Below are 26,323 nucleotides of genomic sequence, written 5' to 3'. Positions count from 1 at the left end.
CTGTCCTAGGAGTATGACCAACCCTCCTTCAATGCTAGGCTTCAGCCACCTCCTCCTGAAAGCTGTCCTGTCATCCCCACCTCTACCCCTTATCAACTCCAGGCTAGAGTGGGAGACCCTTCTTTTTGCTCCTTCTCTGTAGACCCATAAATGCCCCTGCATTTGGAGACCCATAAATCTGATGCCCCTGCGGCAACTGCCATGCCATCTGTCATATTTAAATTTTCAGCTCACATCCTGCCAGCCAGGCCATGAGCTTTTTTGAGGTTACCAGGTAGTGTTAGCCTCTTCAGTGCTGGCACATATTAGGGGTTTAACAAACGTTTGTTGATTAAAAGGAGGGATCCAGAGGGGCCACTTTTCCTCTTCCCAGTGGGAGCTACTGGTTGGCATTAAAGGTAATGTATTATTCCAAGAATGAATTGGAAACCGAATGTCTACCATGTCAAAATAGTTGAATAAAGTATGGTACCTTCATACTGAATATTTTTGCAGCTATTACACAGGATGGAATAGTCTGTATTAAACTAGAAAGAAGTCTGTGATGTATTGTTAAGGGAGAAATGCATGAAAACATTTTATAATATGATGTAAATGTAGGTGTGTGCATATGTTTGAATAGGATTGTATGATCATACAGTATAAGGAAAGACATGCTTCAAACTGCCAACATTGGTTACATTAAGCATGCCTTATTCTCATAATTAACAATTGATAGTTAAAGAGCAAGCAATGGTATTCAGAAGTTAATTTCAAGACCAAATATGTAGCTGTAGATAAACAATAAAGATAGGAGATACTGTAGAAAAATATTAATTTAATGGCTTAGGAAAATATTTACAAAAATGGAGATCTCTTTTTTGGTATTCTGTTGAATGCTTATATATGCATAGAAATAAGTGTGTAAAGATTTAGAACAAAATGTTAACAGTAATAATTTCTGGATGGCAGATGATTTTTCTCTCTTTTGGCTTCTCTGTATTATGCAATTCCACAACAATGAGCATGCTTTATTTTCATCAGAGAAACAAATTATTTCTAAAAATAGAAGATAGTACATAAAAATTGGTACCATTAAGCTGTTATCTGGATACCTAAGACTTGAAAAAACAACAATTGTATGAAATTATTACAGAATGAATCCCTTGAGAACAGCAGTTTCCATGTAACATTTTTATTCTTTTCTTTTAGCAAAGACTGAAGGAAGAGAAGGAAGCCAAGCGGGCTCTTTTGGATGGGAGGCATAGCTACTTATTTGCAATTGTGGCTTCCTGTTTGGACCTGAACAAAACCGAAGTGGAGGATGCCATTCTTGAAGGGAATCAGGTGGGATGTGTTTGACTTCTCACTGACTTGATTATGGAGGGCATAGATGGTCTGTTGACACGGTCCTGTGGCAGGATCCCATGCTGTGCCCAAGGGAGGTGCCTGTCTTAACGTGGACAGGACTCCATTCTGACTCTGTACTGGGGCTTGCAGAATGAGCTTAAAGCTCTCCAGCTCTCCATGTTGAATAGGGGCACTTATAATTGTCATTTGAGTTCTGTGATTCTGATGGCATCGTCTGCATCTCTCTACATCCAGCGAAGCTGGGCTCTCATGCCATTTTGGAAAGTAAAGCCAGGGAACAGAATCTCCTCTCAAGTTGCCGATTCGTCTTTTATGCATTTCCCCTGTTCTGGGCACTGGATTTGTGCCATGATTTTCTGGCTTTCACTTTGGTTTGGCAGCTGAACCTGCTTTCTTTTGTTCCTAACCTGCTTGCTTTGGTTCCCGTCTTCTGCTACAATTTTTCTTTAAAACTGGGGGTGTGATTTGCTTTGTGTTTGACCTTGGTTGGGGAAGGCCAAAATATGGGAAGATATAATTTCCTGGGCAGTGAGAAAAGGATATAAGCAGCCCTATGATGATTCCTGAAGATTTTTGAAGAACCTAATTAGACATTAGGAAAAAAAAGAAAGAAGACAAGCCCTTTTTGTTGACAGGGTGCCACACCATTGGGAATTCTTTTCAGTGGTAGGCTTGTAAATTTTAACAACTGGCTTTGGGCAAGGTTGGAGGAAGTAGGCAGGGAGGTACTAGTTTGTGCATCTGCTAATTTCTGTGGTGTAAATAGTCCCACAATGGCTGGTTCCAAACTACTATCATCATGTTATGAAATGCTGAGTTGGAAAGAGTTATGATCCATTGGATATCCTGGGCCAGTATGAGCCATCTGTGGCACACCACTGGCTTCATTCCTTCCTGCTGGGCTACTCTGGTGGGGTTAGTAGGAGTTGGAGAACAATTAAGAATGGATAACAAAAATGGGTCAACTACAGGATGGATCAAGTGGGAGCTGCGGAAATGTGCTTCTCCTCTTTCTCCTTCCCTTCATAGCTGACACTTATTGAATGTTTACCATGTGTGGGTCCCTGTTCTCAGTCCCTTTCATCTATGACTTCATTTCCATCTTCATAATACCAGGAGGTAGATAATATTATTCCCAGAATATGGAGGCATAAAAGCAGAGAGGGCCACTTGGGGAGATTGTTCCGGAGTGAAATGCTTAACTCCACCCTGCTTCCCAATTCAGACGTCTGGATTTGGGAATATGCAAGGGGAAGAAGCAGGCAAAAGTTCAGCTCTGTAGGGATCCCAGGTTAAACTCCTATGTCAAGGTCAGAACCCAGGAATGCCAGAACCTGGAGGTTTAAAGAAAGCATCTGGCTCAGGCTCTCAAGCACAGATGGGAGGGATAGGAGCTTCAATACTGGTGGTGATGGAAGCATGCCCTTCACTGCATTCTTGGCCTGGAATTGAATCTTGGGGAGTCCTTCCTCCTCTTCCCTGTGGCATCTTCAATCATGGTGGAAATTGAAGGGGACTTATTTTTCACATTTAATTGTTCAGGCTAGATTTTATCCTTTAAAAACATTATTTTAAGATGTAATAAATACACGTAACTTAAAATTCACCATCGTAAGCATTTTAAGTGTACAGTTTATTAGTGTTAAGTACATTCACATTACTGTGCAACAAATCTTCAGAATGCTTTTTATTACAAAAACAGAAACTCTGGACCCATTAAACTACCACTCTACAGTCCTCCTTCCCTCCAGCCCCTGGCAACCCCTTCATTCTACTTTTTGTCTCTAGGAATTGGACTATTCCATAGGTACCTCACACAAGTGGAGCCAGGCAGTATTCGTCTTTTTGTGATTGTCTTATTTCACTTCGTGTAAGGTTTGCAAGGTTCATCCATGTTGTAGCATGTGCCAGGATTCCCCTCCTTGTTAAGGCTGGATTATATTCCCTTGTATATGTATGCCACATTTTGTTTTTCGCTTTATCTGTCACTTTCATCTTTTATGGAAGCTATTGTGAGTAATGTTACTATGAACATGGGTATACAAATATCTCTTTGATACCCTGCTTTCAGTTCTTTGGGATATATACCCGGAAGTGGAGTTCCTGGATCATGTGGCAATTCTATTTTTAGTTTTTTAAGGAGGCTTCATACTGTTTTCCACAACAGCTGCACCATTTACATTCCAGCCAATAGTGCTCAAGCGTTCCAGTTTCTCCACATCCTCACCAGCACTTGCTATTTTCTGTTTTTTGGTGGTAGCCATCCTAATGCCTAATGGGTGTGTGGATTTTATCATTTTATTTTCATATGAATTCCAAACTGTGCTATTGACTATTTAAAAGAAGTGTTTCTGTTGGTAGCAGACCATTTTTTTGACTTGTAGACTTACAGTGAGCCTCAGGGACGGGACTGTTAGTCCCAGCTTAGTGCCGGGTTGCTGCTGGAAGCTGTGTTCATAGTCAGATATGTTCTCATGGCAGCTTTGGTGATTATTGCAATTTAATATTAATTATCTCTAGAGTGTTAGACTAAGTTTTGAAAGGTTTGTTCTTGCTTATCTGCAGTTGACTGAAGCTTATCTGCAGTTGATCTCTATTTAAATCTCCCTTCAACAGCTCAACACTTTAGGGAATTTGCAAATATGGATGGACAATGCTTTTCAAATGTACATAAGTAGCAAATATTTCTATGATTCATGAAATTACTTTTTTGAACAGAATCTTTACTATGGTGAGACATGTATTCTTTTGATGTAAATACTCCCTTTTTTATAGGATACATTAGATGCAGTCCTGTTTGAATAAGAAAGATGACAGTAAATTTTCCTTTTTTATATTATTAATGCTGATTTAAGTGCAGTTTCTAATTTGGATTGAAAATCATTATGTTGCCTTTTTCTTTTTCCCAGATTGAAAGAATTGATCAACTTTTTGCTGTTGGAGGTCTCCGACACCTCATGTTTTACTATCAAGATGTGGAGGAAGCAGAAACAGGTATCTGAATTTGATGTGACATAACCCAGAAATGTGTTATTAGATTTATCTGAGGGTAGCTTGAAGAAGAAAGCCACTGTGAGAACGGACCTGTTTCACCTTGCGGGCGGGAGGGAGGTGTGTGTGTGGGTCCATGTGGGAAACCATTAGTGTGTCGGGTGTGGCCGTGTGGAAGAAGTTGTGTTTCACCTCAAGGATGGAGGACAGATTACAGTTGGTATTTAGCCTGGTTGTGCTAACTTTATTGGAGATGTTTTGTTTTCCTTCTCAGGCTGTGCTGGCAATGAAGATAATAAAGTAGATTACGTTTGACTTCCTTTTCTTATATTCTAGTTCATTCTGTGTTTTATGTTCTAGAACTTATAATGGGCACCTGTTTCACATGTATATAGGCATTATTTCTTTTTAACATAGGAATTATTGCCAGTATGTGTAACACCCCTTTTTAGTTAGATATCACATTGTGTTTATTTTCTACTGAATCTACTTTAAATAAGTAATATTGGGTGACAGGTTTCATCATTCTCATTTTTGAAAAATTTGCAAATCTTTTTTGTTGTTGTTGTTGTTATTTATTATTATTATTATTTTTTGAGACAGAGTCTTGCTCTGTCACCAGACTGCAGTGCAGTGGTGCAATCTTGGCTCCCTGCAACCTCCACCTCCTGAGGTTCAAGCAATTCTCCTATCTCAGCCTCCCAAACTACAGTCCCAGCCTGTAGCTGGGACTACAGGTGTGCGCCACCACGCCCAGCTAATTTTTGTATTTTCAGTGGAGACGGGGTTTCAGCATGTTGGCTAGGATGGTCTCGATCTCTTGACCTTGTGATCTACCTGCCTCGGCCTCCCAAAGTGCTGGGATATAGGCATGAGCCACCGTGCCTGGCCCAAATTTGCAAATCGTTCAATGGATTCAACTGGCATAGTCTATTCTACTTTTAAGTGGACTAATGTAATTTTAAAGGCCTAAGTAGGAACGTAAATCAATATCTGATTAAATGTATTATTTAATATATTAAAATATTATATACATCCTTTTTATGACCCATTTGATAAAAGGGAAAATAGTTATTGCTCTTGGCATATAATAAGACTATTCTTCTTTGTTTAAAAACTGAAGAAATTATGCATGCAAATTCGAACTGGCATTTTCTCAAAGCTGTCAATTTGATATTTTGTGCTTAGAAAGCTTATTACATTTTAAGTGAAAAATCAGGAGATAGAAGTTTTGGTTTCTACACCAGATTGCAAAACATAAGCTCAAATGAAAGATCAAGTTTATCCATGAATGGAGCACTGGATGAAACTGGCCTTCTGTGTAAATTTTACTTGGACCAAGAACTGTTCATAGGATGTAAACATAAAAGCAAGTTTAACCTTTAAATCTTCTTACTGGTGATAGTCCTTCTTCTGAACTTGGATTGGAATGCAGGCAATCCCATGACTTTCTTGGACGTTCTTAGATTACAAAAATTTCTATAGTCATTTCAAATTACAAACACAACCTCAGCTCAAAAAGAAAAACTGTCCAGTTGATGGCAAGTGAAATATTCTTCCCTCCTCACCCTTGAGCCCCCCATTTCTCTGAAGGTTGAACTTCTCAGTAGAAGAGGGAGGACCATGTGCTCTTCTCCCTACCTTCATCTTCTACCCCTTGTCCACATCAGCTTAACTAAAGTGGCTGACTGTGTGAGGCCAGAGGCAGGGCAGAGGTAAGAGGGAAGGGGGGCAGGAAAGTTTTTACTGGACTGGCACTGTCGTGAGCTGCTGACCTTGTACTCTTACCTTGCTCTTGTGGGCACGGTGGTGGGTTCTCCCGAGGTGACAGGCTGTCCTGATGATGGCCTCTGAAATTTGGTAGCATAAGCCACCAGTCTCGCTTACTCTGTCCCATCCTCCCTCAGGTGCTCCTTTTGAGTAGGATTTAAGGTGGCTCCAGTCTGGCTCTTTTCAGCAGGACCCCCACCTGGGTTCCTAGGTCCCTGCCCTCCATGGTCGTGCTGTTAGCTCCCAGTGCAGTCCAGTTTCTTTCTATCTGCCTTATTGAGCACTGTGCTTAGATTTCTTGGTCAGGTGTCATATCCCAGTCATTTTGTTCCTAAACTCCAGGAGACATAAATCAAGCTCTTTAGGTGGTTGGGTTGAAGACCTTGTTTATTGACTGGAGTGACTGACTGTCCTGATTGTAGCACTGAAAGTCCTGCATCCCAGGAAACCCCCCCGTCCTGGGCAAGCTGGGACAGTTGCAGTCTCATTCTTGACCTGAGGTAAAAGTAGGAACACTTTATAACCTCACCCTTTGCATAGCATGATATGGTTTGGCTCTGTGTCCCCACCCAAATCTCAACTTGAATTGTAACTCCCACAATTCCCACGTGTCTTGGTAGGAACCTGGTGGGAGGTGATTGAATTATGGGGGCGGGTCTTCCCTGTGCTGTTCTGATGATAGTGAGTAAGTCTCACGAGATCTGATGGTTTGATAAGGGGAAACCCATTTCACTTGGGTCTTATCCTCTCTTTGCCTGCTGCCATTCACGTAAGACGTGACTTGCTCCTCCTTGCCTTCTGCTGTGATTGTGAGGCTTCCCCAGCCACATGGAACTATAAGGCCAATCAAACCTCTTTCTTTTGTAAATTGCCCAGTCTCAGGTATGTCTCCATCAGCAGCATGAAAACGGTCTAATACTTAGCATAACTGTCCTCACAAAATCCTTCCTTAGTCTACACGCTCTTGACCCTTTCGCATTCTGATGGGGGCCCGGGAGAAGATGTCTAATCAGTTCTAGGACAACAGCTTTGAAATTTCTGCAGAATTTTTTTTTTTCCTTTGAAATTCTGTTTTCTGATGTCTATCATGCCTTGGTGCCTTGGTTGAAACTTGTTGCCTAGCATCTTATTGCTCATGAGACCCAGGTGATATTAGCCAGGAGTGCGACACAATTTTGAATGAGGGGGAGATTGATCTTCTAGTTACCTTTAATGAGGGTTCACTGTCCAAGCCCCAGTCAAGGTCTCTAGCCTAGCACCATGGAAGATCCCTGAGGGAGGATTACTCCAAGAGGTTTCAATCCCAAGATTTTAGTATTCATCTTGTGATCCACTCCCTGTCCCAAAGTCCACCATTAGCACCATCCTCCCACCCCAGTGATCCTGATTGAGCTACCAGTCCATTTGGAGATCTAAACATTTCTTGGGCAGGTAAGAACACAACGGAATAGCTCAGAGTGTATTCTATGTACTTAAATTATCTACTCAATGAGCCACATGCTTGGATAATCAAAGATGACTGTTCAAATACTGATAATAATAATGCTTACAGAGGCTAGTATTCTTATGTGCTTTTCTAAGGGCTTTGCACAGTGTGTTGATTTTCACAGCAATTTCAGATGCTAAGTTCTAGTATCATTCTTTTTTTTTTTTTTTTTTTTTGAGACGGAGTTTCGCTCTTGTTGCTCAGGCTAGAGTGCAATGGTGTGATCTCGGCTCATCACAACCTCCACCTCCCGGTTTCAAGCGATTCTCCTGCCTCAGCCTCCTGAGTAGCTGGGATTACAGGCATGTGCCACCACGCCTGGCTAATTTTGTATTTTTAGTAGAGACGGGGTTTCTCCATGTTGATCAGGCTGGTCTCAAACTCCTGACCTTAGGTGATTCGCCCGCCTTGGCCTCCCAAAGTGCTGGGATTACAAGCATGAGCCACCACGCCCGGCCATATTATTCTCATTTTTAAGATGTGAATATGAGAAAATGGAGGCACAGAAAGATAAAGTAACTTGCCAGGGTCACCTGGCTGGGAGCGCAGCCTGAGACTGAAGTTCCGAGAGTCTGACTCTAGAGCCCACGCTGTTAATCATTAAGTGGTCCTACCTCTACAAGACCCTGACTCCAGCAGTATTTGCAAGATAACCAGGTATGCTGACTATGACAGAGTAGGGACAGCATGGGGAAGGGGGTTCCGAGTTTTGTAGTCAGAGCTGGGTTTTGACCTCGGCTCTGCCACCTATTGGCTGTTTGACTTGAAACATGTCACACCTGCCTCAGAGTTGTTTTTGTTTTTGTTTTTGAGACTGAGTTTCACTCTGTTGCCCAGGCTGAAGGGCAGTGGCGTGATCTCTGCCCACTGCAACCTCCGCCTCCTGGGTTCAAGTGATTCTCCTGCCTCAGCCTCCCAAGTAGCTGGGATTACAGGCGCTGACGACCACGCTCAGCTAAGTTTTGTATTTTTAGTAGAGACAGGGTTTCATCATGTTGGCCAGGCTGGTCTTGAACTCCTGACCTCAGGTGATCTGCCCACCTCGGCCTCCCAAAGTGCTGGGATTATAGGCATGAGCCACCGCATCCAGCCGGGTTGTGAGTTTTAATAATGTACACAGGGTACCTAGCAGAGGATCTGGAACACAGTACATGCCAGTAGATACTTTGTCCTGCTTCCCTCTTCTCACTGCCCCTGAAACAACAATTCTGAAGTGAACCTATGATCTGGAATCAAACAGATTTTTTTAGATCCCTGTAGGGCTCATGCTGGAGATTGTTCAAGAGGTGGACCCACCTAAGGCACATGGACAAGTCAACAATGGCAATATTTTAACAAGGAAACTTCATTCCACACTTGATCTTAGCCAAAAGGCCGAGAAGCGATAACAAGGAAACTTCATTCCAAAGGCAACCACTGTAAAAAGCATTTGTGAAACTAAAATTATTTTGCTTTTGTAGGACAACTTGACTCTCTAGGAGGGGTAAATCTTGTTTCTGGAAAGATTAAAAAACCTAAGGTGTTCGTGACTGAGGGAAAAGATGTGGCTCTTACTGGGGTATGTGTGTTCTTCATCAGGACTGACCCTTCCAAAGCCATCACCCCTGACAACATCCACAGGGTAAGGGGCAACAGCCATTGTTTACTCTGAATTACCAAAAAACACACAACTTGCACACAAATATTCCTCCGGTGGAGACAATCATTGTATTCACTACAGTATCTAAAACTACTTTCAGAGAAGTATTTTTTAAAAATTTAAAGCAAGAAATTAAGAGGACATTCCCTTTAAATCTTTTGAGTAAGAGGACTTAATATTCAATTTATTAACACTAATTGATATAACCTTCTGGGTGTGTGTATAACAGTGAGGGCTTTCTTTTTCTAAAGAATTCCCCATGCATAATTTACTTAATGGCAAATTTTATACATTTAAGATAAGATTTCTGAAAGTGGATATATAACTTTATTTTTTTGTGCAAATCTGTAAAATGCATCTGTACAAGTTTTCGCCTTCCCTCTGACAGGTGCACTATCTTCTTGGAGCAAATAAACTGGTAAACATCTGGTATTCTATTTAGTTCATGCTTTTATTTTGATGATTACAATTTAGAATAGTGTAAAGCTTGTTTCTTAACCAGGTTGTCAAACTAATTTTTTTTTTTTTTTGAGAGAGGGTCTTGCTCTGTCACCCAGGTTGGAGTGCAGTGGCACCATCTCGGCTCACTGCAGCCTCCGCCTCCTGGATTCAAGCGATTCTCCTGCCTCAGCCTCCCAAGTAGCTGGGATTACAGGTGCCCGCCACCATACCAGGCTAATTTTTGTATGTTTAGTAGAGATGGGGTTTCACCATGTTGCCCAGGCTGGTCTCGAACACCTGACCTCAAGTGATCCCCCCACCTCAGCCTCCCAAAGTGCTGGGACTACAGGCGTGAGCCACCACACCTGGTACAAACTAATAATTTACTGGGTGTTTGGTAAAGTGACAACATTTAAGAAATGACTTAGTAGCTGTGTTGCATTTTCCAGGAGGTGAGTTTTAACATGTTAGATGTGGCAGATGGAGGCCTGCTCAACAGTGTGAGACGTTTGCTGTCGGACATCTTCATTCCTGCTCTCAGAGCCACGAGCCATGGCTGGGGCGAGCTCGAGGGCCTTCAGGATGCAGCTAACATTCAGCAGGAGTTCCTGAGCTCCCTGGAAGGCTTTGTGAACGTCCTGTCGGGTGCGCAGGAGAGTTTGAAGGAGAAGGTGAGGATGAATAAGCTGTTCCTTTAAAAATGATCAGGTGGTCAACAAGCACAGTACATGAGTGTGTAAAGCTTCTCTTAGATGGTCTTAATTCCTCTATGTTGCAGTTCTCAAAAATTTTTGTAGGCAATTTTATTGCTCCTCCAAGACGTGGTGGTGATTAGTTAAATTTCTGCAGTTTGTCATGATCAACACATTCAGGGGTTTCATAAAAACGTTGGCAGTGATGTAGGGCTTTATTCAGTCAGTCAGATGAGCGACTCCAAAGGCAAGAGTCAGAAATGCTGGTGGCACTGCTGTGCATCCTAGAATGAAGGGAATTTGGAACTGAAGTGTGTGTATGTGTGTGTGTGTGGGGGGGGCGGTGGGGTGGGCAGCAGATGGAGGTGGGAAGAGATCCTGAAGAAGCAGAAGAAGGAAAGAGGAATTGATATGTTTGGAGAGAGCAAGTTGGATCCTGTGGTTCAGCCAATGATCAAAAGGGCCTTTAAGAATAATTTTGGCAAAGGTGACATTTAGTTTCTGTATGATTTGTGCTGTTTATAATAAGTCTGTCTTTGTGATTACTTGGGGCAGAGGTTGATGGATGCATGCTTGTGTGTGTGTGTGTGAGGGAGTGAGAGACAGATAAAGATAGAGCAAGAGCGAGAGAGAGAGAGAGAGACAGAGAGAGAGAGGGAGAGAGAGAGAAGATAAGGGAACAAGAGAGATGACAGAGCCCAGATCAGGCATGTAGGGGCAGGTAGGGAAATGGATCCTATGGTAATGATGACAGTGTGACACTCTGTCCTCCTCTCCTGGGAATGCTGATCCTGCTTGGATTGGGGAAGGGGCGTTATGCTTTCCAAAGGATGTGGAATGAGGGAGTTAAGCAAATTTTATCCAGACAGACACAGGATGACTCCAGCTAACACCCGAATTATATTTGTGATTAACTGTGATGGAAGGCAGACCAAAATGCAGGTTGGACCAAATAAAATTGTTGGCATTCTGTCTAAAAAAGCAGTGTTTTTTTCATATGGGTCCACTTCATATTACAATAAAAGTATTAACAAAATGGGATGGGTCCCCAGGTGGGTGGAGGCATTCTCTCTGAGTGGGAGAGGGCAGCGGGCTTTGGGTTGAATTGTGAGGGTGTGTAGGATCACAGGGAAGTGTTGGAAGGTCCCGTCAGTCTGGGGGCAGCATGGACAAAGGCACGTGGGAGTGGAGAGGAGGTATGTGCTACCTCATGGGCTTTCCAGAGCGCTGTCAGGGTGCAGCAAAGTGGAAAACACAGGGCCCACGGTCTGTGTGTTTTACAAAAGCATCATCTGATTATTTAATTTTCATTCTAATTAGGTGAACCTTCGAAAGTGTGACATACTTGAACAGAAAACCCTAAGGGAACCTACGGACTACTTGACTCTAGCAAATAACCCTGAGACTTTGGGAAAAATAGAGGATTGCATGAAAGTGTGGATCAAACAGACAGAACAGGTAATTTTGAGAAACGAAACATCGATTTCAGGTGCCACATTACTGTACTAGACAATGGAAGGTGTATTAACATACGACATTCCATGTGTTAAGAGTTTTACTGTAAATCCTTGAGGAGGTGAGAGGTCCAATGTGGTTTTCATTTACTGTCATGAATTAAGAAGACATAGTAAGAATTCTAAGAAATGAAAGAAAATGGCTGTATATACTTATATCACTCAAATGCTGCACTTTGCCAGTTTCTTTTCTCAATGTCTAATTTACTTTGGAGAGAACCCCTGTGGAAGCATGAGTGGTTTTCTAATTTAGTATGTCCTCCAAAAGGGATCTTGAGACTTCACCTTAAAAAAAAATTCAGAAAAGTCCTCAATGAAGGAATGAAGGTGGACATTACATTAAAAAGTAAGCAGAATTAAAATCCACTAGCCTGAGCTGTGCAGTTTAACAAGGCCATGTTCCTCCCAGGTTATAGAGTAAATGAATAGCCAAGAAAAATTCCTGAGGTCAAGGCCTTCAGAAACTCATTACAGCTCATTAAATAGGTAGTTTTTGATTGCAGATTGGGTGACGGTAGTTAGCAACAGTATACTGTATATTTCAAAGTGTTAGGTTGGTGCAAAAGTAATTGTGGTTTTTGCCATTACTTTCAATGGCTAATTACTTTTGCACCAATCGAATACCTAGAAGAGAGGACTTGAGATGTTACCCACACATAGAAATGACAAGTGCTCAAGGTGATGATACCCCAAATACTCTGACCTGATCATGACACATTCTACACATATAACAAATACTCACATGTACCCCATAAATGTGTAAAATAGGTATCAATAAAAGAAAAAAGTATGAATCAAAAATCTTAAAAAAACCCCCAAAATATAAACTATTTTCAAATGAGGAAAGCATAAGTGGTTTTCAGTTAAAACAAGTCAAAGAAATTTTCGTTGAAGTTTTAAAAATGGATACAGGCTAAGTGAGTAAAAGATTGTTATTGGAAGCATGGAATACGCATATGTCATGATCCAGATAGGATAATTGATTTCCTTATTTTTTTTTTTTGCTTGTGTATAACTGTAGCATCTCCAGCCCCATGCAATGGCTCGTGTTTTCCTCCGCACATTTGCAGGTTCTTGCTGAAAACAATCAGCTGCGGAAGGAAGCGGATGACGTTGGGCCACGAGCGGAGCTGGAGCACTGGAAAAAAAGACTCTCCAAGTTTAACTACCTTTTGGAACAATTGAAAAGCCCGGATGTGAAGGCTGTGCTGGCAGTGCTTGCGGCGGCCAAGTCAAAACTGCTGAAGGTCGTCAGCCATTTCATTTTGCCTTGTGAAATGGGAATGAGAGTTCTCTATGCATATTTTCAAGGCATAGTGTGATTAGGAACAAAAAATGTTATTATACCTTGATGAAAAACATTTAAAATTACATAATACTTCCCTCATATCACTTTGGAGGCTGTGGAAATAGTCTTTGAATGAAAGGCATTTGTTAGCTGGTGTACATGTATGTATATGTGTTATTGGCATTGTATGTAATTAAGACAGAACATGATAGCATGTTTATATATATATATCTATGTATTATGATTTCAGACCAGCTAGAAATAATAATAATGAAAACTCACCCTATCTGTCTTTATTTTTTAGTCCTTGTATATTAGTTTTATATTGGAAAACAAACAACCCCCAAACTTAGCAGCTTAAAACAGCCAATAGGCCAGCCATGGTGGCTCACGTCTGTAATCCCAGCACTTTGGGAGGCCGAGGCAGGTGGATCACAAGGTCAGGAGTTCGAGACCAGCCTGGCCAATATGGTGAAACCCCGTCTCTTAAAAAGCACAAAAATTAGCTGGACATAGTGGCGTGTGCCTGTAGTCCCAGCTACTTGGGAGGCTGAGGCAGAAGAAGCGCTTGAACCTGGGAGGTGGAGGTTTGCAGTGAGCCGAGGTCATGCCACTGCACTCCAGCCTGGGCGACAGAGTGAGACTCTGCCAAAATAAAAAACAAAAAACAAAAACAGCCCATATTTTAATCTCACACTCTGTGGGCCAGGAATCTGGGTGCAGCTTAGCTGGGTGCTTCTGACTCTGGGTATCTCATGAGGCTGCAGCTGTGATGTGGGTTCATCTTAGGGCTCAACTTGGGGAAGATCTGCTTCTGAGTTTACTCATCTGGTTGTTGCTGGATTCAGTTTCTTGCTGGCTGTTGGCTAGAGGCTTCCTTCAGTTCCTTCCCACATGGGCCTCTCTGTAGAGCAGCTTAGAACATAGCAGCTGGCTTCCCTTAAAGGGAGTAAGTGAGGGAGGGCAAGAGAGCACCCAACCTAGAAGCCACAGTCTTTATGTAAATTAATTCTGGAAGTGACATCCCATCACTTTAGCCATATTCTCCTTATTAGAAGCAAGTCACTAGATTCAGCCCATGATCAAGGAGAAGGGATGAATACAAGAGCTTGAATACAGGGAGTCTGTGGTCACTGGGGACCATCGTAGAGGCTGTCTAACTCACCTGGCACTGGTGCTGGAAAGACTGTTTGTTAACTATTTGCATGAGCGTTATTAGGTATTTGTATGTTTTGATACATGCAAATAATCTAAATAATCAATAATAATTTGTTGCAATGAACATGCTATAGATTTACCTTATATTATTCCTCAAAGAAAGAGCAGAGGTGAGCCTTGCAGTACAGTTCAGAAATACTATCAGTCAGACTTCCATGAAGTCAGTGGAGTGTATTGACGTGCTAAATAATGTCCTTTTACTTCTCTCACTTTTAGATTATCTTTCCATTTCTAAGTTCCTAGCTCATAGCACAGTACTGGCATACAGTTGGCAGATAATAAACAATTACTACATTAATGGATAAATGTATAGGGATATAGGAAGGGAGTTCAGGTTAGAATAGAGGAAAGATAGAACATATGGAAGCATGGTATCAAATGGGTCTGCTAACCAGTGCAGGGGAAAAGGTGTGAGTTTAAAGGGCGGTGCTGCCCACCTGGTGCTCTGTGATAGTCATGGCATAGATTTTATATGAGAAGCCCTGGAAAATATGCTTTAAAACAGTCAAAAAGTTTAAATGGCTTTCCAGCATAGCAATATCTCTCGCCCCTCTGGATTCAGTTTTATGTGAGATGCACAGAAAGTCTGGCCTAATGGACTTGTGGTGACTCTTAGCAGCGGTTATGTTGGAAGTTCCTCTATTAACAATTGCATTAAAATTGCTTTTCCGTATTGTGCTTAAGACTTGGCGAGAGTTGGATATTCGAATCACTGATGCAACTAACGAAGCGAAGGACAATGTGAAATACTTGTATACACTTGAAAAATGTTGTGACCCTTTGTACAGCAGCGATCCCGTGAGTTAAGGTTTTCTACTCTTTCAGTCTGTAGATAACCCTTTTTGTGCTAGCTGAATTGAATATTGAATTTTGGTTCATCAATATTACAGTTCATTGGAAAGGTCTTAGAAACTTTATTTTCAAGAAAATTATATATATATAGGTATATACACACATACATACAGATATCTGTATTTCCATATCTTTTTCTCTAAACAGTCTATCTCCTATCTATTGAAGATGTATATGAGATGTTGTATTTTAAGACATTTATTGCATGTTACATTTTCCATTAAATATTGCAAAGGACATTCTGAACTATATACCCCAAAGAACTGTGGGAAAAATCATTAGCTGGTGATTATTTTTTAATCTTTTAGGAAGTGCCTGCTTTTACTTATTACAACATTAACTGTTATTAACAGTTTATCCTTAATAATAGTTAACAGTTAACTTGCTGTTGCTTGTCATTAACAGTGGGTCAATGTTTCTTCCATTGAAATAAAATTTGATTAACCATATATGACTAAAATAATAAAATTAATATTAAATATATTATTTTCACTTAAAGCATTAAATAGTATTTTTAAATATTTAATAGAAATCTCTTAAAGTTTATTTTAATGCAGATGGAATGGTTAGTCTATTAGAATTTTGCTGAATTTGATGACTTTTTCTGAAAGCTTTGATGATATCTTTCAGCTATCCATGATGGATGCTATTCCTACACTTATAAATGCAATTAAAATGATCTATAGTATCTCTCATTACTATAACACCTCTGAGAAGATCACATCTCTGTTTGTAAAGGTAAGTGCATGATGTAGAGTCCATGTTCATTTATATTTCTTTGCCAATGATCAATTTTTTGATAGTGAAAAATTACCACATTGGCTCAGTTCAATATGTATGTATCTTAAAATTTTAAAAAGGCTTAGGCTATCAATAGAGATAGAATTAAATTTATGTCAGAGGCTGATTCTAGCAAATCATAAAGCATTATTTCCCAAAGTAATTATTATGATAAATAATTTATTATTTATATAATACAAATGAAAAAAGATTGCTCTTAGAATTTCTTTCCCTATGTGGTTTAGCACATCATGTATTCCTACTGGGTAAATTTTAATTAAGAAAAGCTATATTTAACTGGCTATCTCCTGTTTCATATTTCATATGCCACTGTTTCAAATTTATTTGATGCCACAGTTGTTTACTTGATGTTATTAGAACAGTAATCATGGTAATAAAAGCCACTTGCAATGTTCTAGTAATCTGTAAAGCAATTATAATGATTCTGCCAAAAAACATAACGATGCTTAAACCTTATGTCCTAACTCCTAAGTGTTTATGGTAAGCACTGTTGCTATTCTCATTTTGAACAGTCTCTAAGAAGTAAATGCCTTTTTCATTATCAAAGCAAAAATCTTAAGTGTTGTACTAAAATAGAAGAATTTTTGACTCATCAAGACTTGTGTCCTGAATACTAATGCAGTAGGAAGCACAATTCTTCCTGGGAATAAAGACACCCAGCCTTAAGAAGCTCAAGGGAAACGTTTTCCTTCTCTCATGTAGGTAGTTCAGGTAGACAGGAGGGATGGCTGCAAGATTCCCTCCCAACTTTCTTATACTTTAAAATTATATGTTAAGGTTGCGAGAGTATTCCCTGGGTAAATGACACCCAAAAGTAAATTTGTGTTATTAATTTAGATTTTATGCGTATTATTTGCAAAACTTGATTTAGCATAAAATAATGAAACCACCATTTATCTAATTATAAAAAACCTGTCATTATGGAAATGTTGAATTAGGTACAAAAGGAGAGAGAACTGTATACTGGAATGCCGTGTACATATCACCTAGATTCAGCAGATATCCATGCATGGCTGATCTTGTTTCACCCATACCCCAACCCTGTGCACTGTAAATCCTGGGCATCATATCATTCCATGGATACAGCGTAGTCGTTTAATTTTCCTTATGCTTTATTCAAAAAATTAGTAAATTTCTGAGGATTTTTGTAAAGTTTGGAGAGATGAATAAAATGTTAGTGGTTTTGTACATTAGTTTTTTTCCTTCTCTCTGTGGCCTTCTCCTTTTGACATTTCCATTGTGGATCATGGTCACAGGAAAAGACCAGGATTGGCAGTACTTTACATGGTGCTAGTAAACTGTGAGTTAGATATTAAAGCAGGCTACCTAAGGAGATTTGGGGAAACTCATCAGTTTTTAGGGAAGGAAATGAATCCTTCCTTGATTGGTTAAGACATTCATCCTGCATAGACAAAGTGGCCTAAATTGTCGATTTTCCATGGTGCTTCCAGCTCTGTGATTTCACAAATGATTTTGACAATATCAAAGGTTATTGGTGGATTATAACTGTGATGGAAAAAAAAAAATAAACCCAAGCTCAAGTTAGAAGATTGTGAACTCTGAGAAGTAGAAGAGTTAAGGACCTTCTAGTCCAGTTTACAATCCATGGCTGTTTTATGTGCTTAACATCATTTTATTGGAAAATCCCAGGTGACGAATCAGATTATATCTGCATGTAAAGCCTATATTACCAATAATGGAACCGCTTCCATCTGGAACCAGCCACAGGATGTTGTTGTAGAAAAAATAGTATCTGCGATTAAACTGAAACAGGTAATGGTCAGTTTAGTATTTAGATGTTCTAGTATTTTTATCTTATTTTTGCTGAGACTATCTTAAATCATTTTGTAATTATTATATCTTTGGTTACTAAAAAGAACAGTGATTCTTAACTATTAAGAAAATGGAATGTTAATATACCTTCCCAGGAAATTTATTCACTTTTTTTTTACCCTCCTTGGGAGCCCACTGTGTCTTGATACCACGGTAAGTACTAGAGATACAAAGACAGCTTATTTGAGGTAGTTTTCCTTAAGCATCTTAAAGATGAATGGAGAGAGAGTCATGGAAGGATGCTATTACCAAAACCGTGGGACCAAGATGGGAAAGCCACACCTTTGAGTTGCGTCATGAGTAACCCAATTAGAATCTGGAATTGCTAGATTAGAGGAGGTGAAAACATGATTTTCCAGGCTGATGAGTGAGTACATGCAAAGGCATGAAACTATGAAAAGGCTTACAATTCCATCCTAATTTTGCTGTCACCTTCACTTAAGAAAATAAAGTTGATACCTTTCTTGTTCCCTTTGTTGTATATTTTTCTTTTGATTTTAAGGAATACCAGCACTGCTTTCACAAGACGAAACAAAAGCTTAAACAAAATCCAAATGCAAAACAATTTGATTTTAGCGAGATGTATATTTTTGGAAAATTCGAAACTTTTCACCGACGCCTTGCCAAGATAATAGACATCTTTACAACCCTCAAGACATATTCAGTCCTGCAAGATTCCACAATCGAAGGGCTGGAAGACATGGCCACTAAATACCAGGTATTGTACTTTAAAGCTATATTTTCTAACATAATCTACAACTAAACTTCAATATTTTATGCAAATAACAGTGTTTAGAATAATTCAAATCAGCAGTCTGTAAAGTAAAATATAAATAATCTCATGGCCTTTTAACAATAAAGAAATTAGATTTATTTGAGAATTGTGTAATGGTGCTAATATGTTCTTTTCAGGTGTGTGGTTATAAAAATGACTTTCCAATAGTCTAAAATTAATCACCATTAAAAAAGCATTTTCATTAGTAGCACAAGAAAAATATTTAAATGTAACTTATTATTTTATTCTTGCAAGAAATATTTAATGAAGAGTATACTGTGTCAGGCACTAGTTGACACCAGGTACTGCGTGGCACTCAATTATCTCTGCATTTAAGCATTTTATTTGGACCCATATTAAAAAATACAGAGGACCTGATTTTATTCTAGATCTGACTTCCCTAATTATTTTGATTTTTAACTGCTTTGTCTTGTCATGGTATCTGTGTGACTAATTTTAGTTTTGAAAGTGGGCATAGTGACCTAATAACATTTTGAAGATTTTAGAAAAACAATTTACAAACAATTTGCTTTAAATTCTTAATGTGGACATAGTCAATTTTTTCCTTTTTTGGGGACAGTGACACTAAATCTTAAATTTTTTTGGTACTTGAATTTGAAAAGGATCATATAATTAACCAGTACACACTAATTTTTGTACTCTAACAGTTTAGCCCAATATAAGGAATCTTTTTCATTTCCTGAGTATACCAAGTTTTGGGAGAGAAAAAGAAAAGACCTGTATATAGCAGGAAACATTTTAAGTTTACTGGCACATAGTAGATGTGCAATAAATATCTTGTCAAGAAAATAATTAAGTAGATTGAGTTTCAGTAGTTGATGTAAAAGTCACGATTAATCATTTCCTTTATTTAACTTAATAATCTTAAGTGACCATTAAATCCAATCACAGAGCAGGATTTTCTCAAGTCCCCAAATCTTTAAAATTATTACATCAAAATGTAGTAGCTTTTCCATACTTCTTTTAGACATTTTATATAACACTATATACGTGTGTGTATATATGTGTGTATATATGTGTATATATATGTACATATATAGTGTTATATAAAATATCTAAAAGAAGTATGGAAAAGCTACATGTGTATTTATATAGGTATATATACGTACACACACACACTTTTGATTCTTTTGATTTTAAGGAATATCAGCACTGTAAATCCTAGACATTGTATCATTCCATGCATATATATAGTGTGTGTATATATTTTATATAACATTCCATGCATACACGTTATATAAAAAAGTATATATATATACACACACACACACACAATTTCTAAATAGAACTAATTTTGTAGTTATGCAGCATGAAAAAGTAGGTTGTTTTATCTAGTAAACTTGATTCAAGAAGTTATGCTGTTTATACACTTTGTTGAGAGATTTGATGTTTAAATGGAAGTGACTTTGAAGAGGAGATTGTAGAAGAAGGAGGCCCAATTTTCTTCATAAAAATTATATGCTTCTGTCAACAATGTGGGCACCTGAGTTTGAGAATGGCTTAGTACCTGGTTAAGAAGAATCACAGAGCATTATACCTCATTATTCAAAGCAAACAAAGCTTCTGATAATAGTATTTTCAAGGAGATGAACTTCCTGGTTTGTACTTTCCTGGTCACAGGCTGCAGCTTTGCAGGGCAGTAGGAAACAATTAATTTTAGAGAGGTTTTAAATGGTAGATTCTGGTTTGACATTTTTAAGATGTTTGAGGCTTGGAAGATAGTAACTCATCTGTAGATATAACATAATTTATTTTCTTCCCATGTTATTTGTGTTCTGTGAAAGCCTTATTTATTTTCTGAGAAGATTTAAACTATTCGACACAAAATATTTTAGTAAATTCTACTCTGGGCTTTAAAAATTATTTCAGATATGATTAACAATAAAATTTTAGTGGAAAAAATCTTTCCCAATTTTCAGGTGTGGTTTTTATTTTATTTTTTCAAAAATACATAAAACATCGTGAAAATAATTTCCAAGTGATTTCTTTGAATGCAGTAGGGCAACTTTATACTGCCTGTAAAATAATAAGCACAAAACAATGTGAGTAAAAAAATAAGGCTTCCTTTAAACTTATTTTTTTTTTTAGCAATTATTATATAGGCTCTACATTTAAGGATCATATTTAGTTAGGTAATATAAGAATATTGAAATATTATCTAATTTATCTCATAATGTTTCAGGGCATTGTGGCAACCATAAAGAAAAAGGAATACAATTTCCTAGACCAGCGGAAAATGGATTTTGACCAAGATTACGAAGAGTTTTGCAAGCAGACTAATGACCTTCATGTAGGTTGTATAATAAAATTCCTGTTGACGGTCGTGTGTTTATTTTTTCCTTTCTATATAATGCTGTTGATCATTACCCATTCAGAAGGCAGAGGTGTCTTCATCATGGAGGTGACCGATAGCAACCTCAGCCTGTGTTTCGTGATTTCAGATTAATAATTGAAGGCTGTTTTTCATGGATTAAAGGGTCATAAATATAGCTTTGGCTAATGATGTGTATCAGACTTCTACATGTCTTCCACTGAAGTTCTTAGAAAGTTAACTTTCATCTTCTGTTGAATATTGTGGCATGATTAGAATGTAGACTCTGATTTCCATTTGTCACTGTGTAGCAATGATTATGACCAGAGATAGCTCAGGCAAATGGTCAGCAATGTCTGGCAGATTCCAAGGCAGGGCTGCCACTGGCCTTAGAAACGGTGGCGCCAGGACCGACTCAGCACCTCGACCCCGCTTGGTCTTGCAACCCCTTTCTCTTCCTTCTTTCACTGCTCACTGCAGACCAGTCATCTTGCCTTGCAGCTCACATGAGCAGTTTATGGCATCAGTAGCTTCTGAGACTGTTTCACAGGACCAGGCCAGCTCCAGATTCCCGAGGAAGGGGTTGGGCTAGCCAGTTCTGGTGAGGTGCCTAGTACTGGGCCTCTCAACTGTGAGATCCTGTGGTGGACACAGGTGGGATGGGATCCCCTGGGTCATTGGGAATGTTTATTATCAGGAAAGGGGAGTCATGGAGGGTAAGATGGGAAGACACCCAACAGGTATCTACCATAATGAATATGAGGACATTTTCTCGTCCCAGTGAGGTGCAAATGTCTATCTTTCTGACTATAAGAGGAAAATAGCCACTCTATTTCTTCTTTCCCAGGGTTTTTGATTTGCATTAAATTTGTGCACTTCAAAGTAAAAGGAGCTCTGAGATACCTTGGGAGGAGTGAGTTCAGTGTTAGAATGAGTCATAACAAAGCTAGCTAATTCTATGTGCCAGGCACTGTTCTAAGCACTTTGTATATGCTAATTCATTTAATAATCATAATAATCCTATAAAGTGGGTGCTCTTGTTACTCTCATTTTGCAGAGGGGGAAACTGGGAAACTTCACTGTGAGGGGAAGTGGCTTGCCCAAAGACACAGGCATAACAAGGGGTGGAGTTGGGGTGAAAGCCAGGCAGTGTGGCTTTCTAATTCAACTTTTTTAACCATCGTGGCATGCAGCAGGCTTCATTTAATGGGAAGAGAGAATGCCTATAATAATTTAGGCAATGAATTCTTTTGGGGGCAGATTCAGACATAAGGACAATGGAGCTTGGTCTCTTTTTGTTGGAAATTGATGAATAATGGCAGATTCTAATGTTCACCTGTGTTTCCTCATCAGTGTCTGACCACGTGGTACTTCTGTAGCTTATATGTGGAACGTAGATGGTGAGCACCTCGAATGCAGGGATCATGTTTTATTCCCATATGTTAATAAGAAGATGTAGATTTATTGCAGTGAAACAAGCATTTGCTATACAGCAATTATGTATTAGACTTCTATGCTGTAGGTTATGAATACAGAAATAAATCAAGTAGATATGCCCTCACAGCTCATAGTCAGATAGGAGGCAGATGGTGAAACGATGAAAATATAAGCACATACATTAGAACAGAGTAATGAATTTAGCATTTAAAAAAGGGCAAATGGGGTTAAAATGGCTAGTTATGAAAGAATACTACTCTGATACTATATGGAAAAGTGAGGATTCAAAAATAGACATAGCTCAAGGCCTACAAAAATGTATAGGGAGATCAGGCCTGCAAAACATTACATAGAATCTGATCATGTGAACCTAGGAAAAGATAATCTGATACTTCTGCAAGGCTGGGGTTAGGAAAGGCTTCAGAGAGGAGGCTGTGGTTGATGCTAGAAAGATGTTTGTGTGGTTATATTTTTCATGGTTTCAACTACCCAGGGTCAACTGTGGTCTGAAAATAGATGAGTATAGTACAATAAGGTATTTTGAGAGAGAGACCACATTCATATAACTTTTATTACAGTACATTATTAAAAATTGTGATATTTTATTGTTATTGTTGCTCATCTCTTACTCTGCCTATTTTGTAAATTAAACATTATTATGTTTGTATGTATGTACAGGCAAAAACATAGTGTATATAGGGTTTGGTTTCAGTCACCCACTGGGGGTTTTGTAACATATTCCTGAGGATAAGAGGGGACTACTGTATTAGTTCCCATTCTACTCAGCCTTCTTAAAAGAAATTAAACACTATTATCCGTCTTGTCTTCCATGTCAGAAATTGTTCACTTCTGTCTTTGGTTTGCCAGTGAGTTTTTCTTTGACTTACACTTCTTTATTCCTTTGTCCATTCTCTTTCTCTTAACTAATTGTTCTGCAATCTCTCCTGTAAATACTAACCCACTCATGAATTCAGCCCTCATCTTTATAAAACTGGGGCAAAAATACCTTCCCACGACTCTGGATGGAGTAAGGGCAGTGATGCGTCCAGGAGTCTTGGAGAGACTCAGCAACAGTGGCCTCTCAAGTGAAAGACTTCATGAGTGACTTGGATCAGGGCGGTGTCCAGGGCTCCCCTGTCAAAGGGATCAGAGCCTGGAATCCTCTCCAGATTTAGGGTTCGTGCTGGTACTAACAGGTCAAAGAGGGCAGTGTGTTGGAACCAAGTGGGCTGTTGGAAGTCTAGAAGCATGCTGATCCCAGCAGATGGAGAAGGCACTGCTTAGTAAAGGATGGATGTTGAGGTGGCAAGCTGAGTTAAAGGAAAACTGAGTAGGAGCTGAGACCCCAAAACTAATGGGAAGACGAGTATGAAGATTCCACAACCCAGACCCCACAGACTGTGAGGATGGACCAAGGCTCAGAACAAGAAAATTAAGTCTAAGTCTTACATGTTGACAGAGTTCAGCCCAGGCCTTTGCGAAGCCATAGGGTAGAAAGGCAAGGAAAACCAGGAAAAAGTGTTAGGGCTCAGTAGAGATTTGCTGGTGTCTGAAGGAGAGGGAGGAAGTGGAAGGGTTATAAATGCTCTAGTTTTGCACAATTTATACAGAGAGATTTTTTATGTAGTGAAAAAATGTAGATGTTTATTTAGGTAGGCTGACTGTACTGTTTTTTAATGCAGGAACATTTTTTCATCCTAGGATGTGGACTTAGCAGAAGAAATAATGTCACTTAAAAAATACATATACTTCCAGTAGAAGTAGCTGAAACCATTGAGGGCAAGGAAGTATTGTAATAGGCTTCCAGATCCTTCGGTTTTGGAGCTTCGCTGGATCAGGCAGGAGGTTTGCAGCTTACCCATCCCCCACCCTGCCAATAGCTCCATCTCCTCCACAGGGTAGTATCTCCTGTGGTGGTCTGGATATTGCCGACTGGTTTTCTTACCATATTATTTCTGACCTAACATTACCTGGAATCAAACCCATTTAGGTACTAATTCTTATTGCATATCAAACTAGTCTCCTCATTTTAATACTACATCAATTAATGTCTCTTCAAGTTTGCAAAGACTTAATTAAAACTTCTGACTGGTAAGTTGAAAAAAAGTTGTTCACTTTGTCTTGAAGCATGAAATATAAAATAAGGAAATAATTTTTCTGTTTTATTTAACTGAATTTAGATTTAATTATAGCTCTGTGCTAAAGCTTAGGATGCACAAAGAATAAATTGTGTTTAGTTTTTTGGTGCAATTTTTTTGGGGGGAGGGTCATAGTTACATAATAGTATAAGACATGTGACGTTCTCAGGAGAACCCATAAAGACCATTTTGGAAAACATATTTGAGGGGTTCATGAAAAGGATTTTTAAAATCTTTGATATTTAAGTCATTCTTTTTACAACACATGTTTCATCTTTAATGCTTTTAGAACAATTTTTACTCTTTGATTAATATCATTACCATATTCCCCCTTCTCTCCCCCAGGTTTTTTTTTGGGGTGGGGAGAGGGGGACAGAGTTTCACTCTGTTGCCCAGGCTGGAGTGCAGTGGCACGATCTCGGCTCACTGCAACCTCTGCCTCCCGGGTTCAAGCGATTCTCCTGCCTCAGCCTTCTCAGTAGCTGGGATTACAGGCGCGCTCCACCACACCTGGCTAATTTTTGTATTTTTAGTACAGATGGAGTTTCACCATGTTGGCCAGACTGGTCTCTAACTCCTGACCTCAAGTGATCCACCTGCCTTGGCCTCCCAAAGTGCTGGGATTACAGTCGTGAGCCACTGTGCCTGGCCTCGTTCTGCTAGATTCTGATTTGACAGACGCTCTCGGTGTGAAATTGCATTCACCCCACTTCCCTTGGTTAATTTTGCCAAAGGTTAGTCTGTATTATTATTTTTCCCAAAGAGCAGCTTTGGAGATGTTAATCTTGTCTCTTATTTCTTTGTTTTTAATTTTATTGCATTTTGCTTTAAAACATTTTTTTCTTCTTTCTTTGGATTTATTCTGTTATTTTTACCTTTCTTCAACTGACAGCTTAGCTCATTAATTTCAATTTCTTTTCTTTTTCTCTTTAAAATAAGTGCATGAAAGTCTATATCTTTTCCATGAAGGGTCGCGATTGCTGTTTCTTACAAATTTTAATATGTAGTACATATGTTGTTGTTGAGTTTAAAGTATCGCGTAATGTTCGTTATGATTTGTTATTTTACTCATGGATTATTTAAAAGCATTTTTAGCTTTTTTATTTTACTCTATTGGCTCTCATTTTATTTGGCTTAAATTATTATATTTTGATGTGAGAACATGGAATACTTTATGTCAGTATTTTGGTATTTACTGAGATATCCTCCGTGGCCTAGTTCGTAGTTAAGATTTGCAGATGTTCCATGTGTACTTGAAAAGAGTTGTGTTTTCTGTCTGGATTTGGGGTCTTTTGATGTCACTATATCACACTTTTAATTGGGTTATTCAAATATTTTATGCCTCATTAAATGTTTTTTAAAAATGACTTATTAAAGAGAAGTTTTAGATTCACAGCAAAATTGAGAGGAAGTATAGAGATTTACTATATTCCCCCTACTCTCCCCCAGAATGCATAGCCTCCCCCATTATGAACATCCCCTGATAGGGTGATACATTTGTTACAACCGATGAACCTAAATTGACACATCATTATCATCCAAAGTCCACAGTTTACATTAGGGCTCACTCTTGGTGTTACACATTCTATGGGTTTGGACAAAGATACAAGGATATGCATCGACCGTGATAATATCATGCAAAGTGTTTTCCTACTGAAAAGTCCCCTGTGCTCCACCTATTCATCCTTCCCTCTCCCGGCAACTACTGTCTTTTTACTGTCTATGTAGTTTTGCCTTTTCTGTCTACTCGGAAGCATACAGAATAT

The 26,323-nt window shown here is 39.1% G+C and overlaps 1 protein-coding gene across 1 annotated transcript in view; it reads left to right on the top strand.

Moving 5' to 3' along the window:
• The first annotated feature begins 845 nt into the window (after window positions 1-845).
• The window catches only part of DNAH5 (dynein axonemal heavy chain 5), a 234,597-nt gene continuing 209,119 nt past the window's right edge, over window positions 846-26,323 (top strand). Inside the window, exons 1-12 of the mRNA XM_030815104.1 lie at window positions 846-863; window positions 1,192-1,326; window positions 4,260-4,344; window positions 9,058-9,218; window positions 10,127-10,348; window positions 11,690-11,827; window positions 12,954-13,130; window positions 15,074-15,187; window positions 15,872-15,979; window positions 17,693-17,815; window positions 18,378-18,593; window positions 20,854-20,961. Of these exons, the coding sequence (XP_030670964.1) occupies window positions 846-863; window positions 1,192-1,326; window positions 4,260-4,344; window positions 9,058-9,218; window positions 10,127-10,348; window positions 11,690-11,827; window positions 12,954-13,130; window positions 15,074-15,187; window positions 15,872-15,979; window positions 17,693-17,815; window positions 18,378-18,593; window positions 20,854-20,961 (1,605 nt within the window). The remainder of the gene's footprint in view (window positions 864-1,191; window positions 1,327-4,259; window positions 4,345-9,057; window positions 9,219-10,126; window positions 10,349-11,689; window positions 11,828-12,953; window positions 13,131-15,073; window positions 15,188-15,871; window positions 15,980-17,692; window positions 17,816-18,377; window positions 18,594-20,853; window positions 20,962-26,323) is intronic.

The sequence above is a fragment of the Nomascus leucogenys genome, chromosome 6, assembly GCF_006542625.1.
Source record: "Nomascus leucogenys isolate Asia chromosome 6, Asia_NLE_v1, whole genome shotgun sequence".
NCBI lineage: Eukaryota > Metazoa > Chordata > Mammalia > Primates > Hylobatidae > Nomascus > Nomascus leucogenys.
Note: the sequence above shows the minus strand (reverse complement) of the source record. Positions and strands in the feature narration are given on the sequence as shown.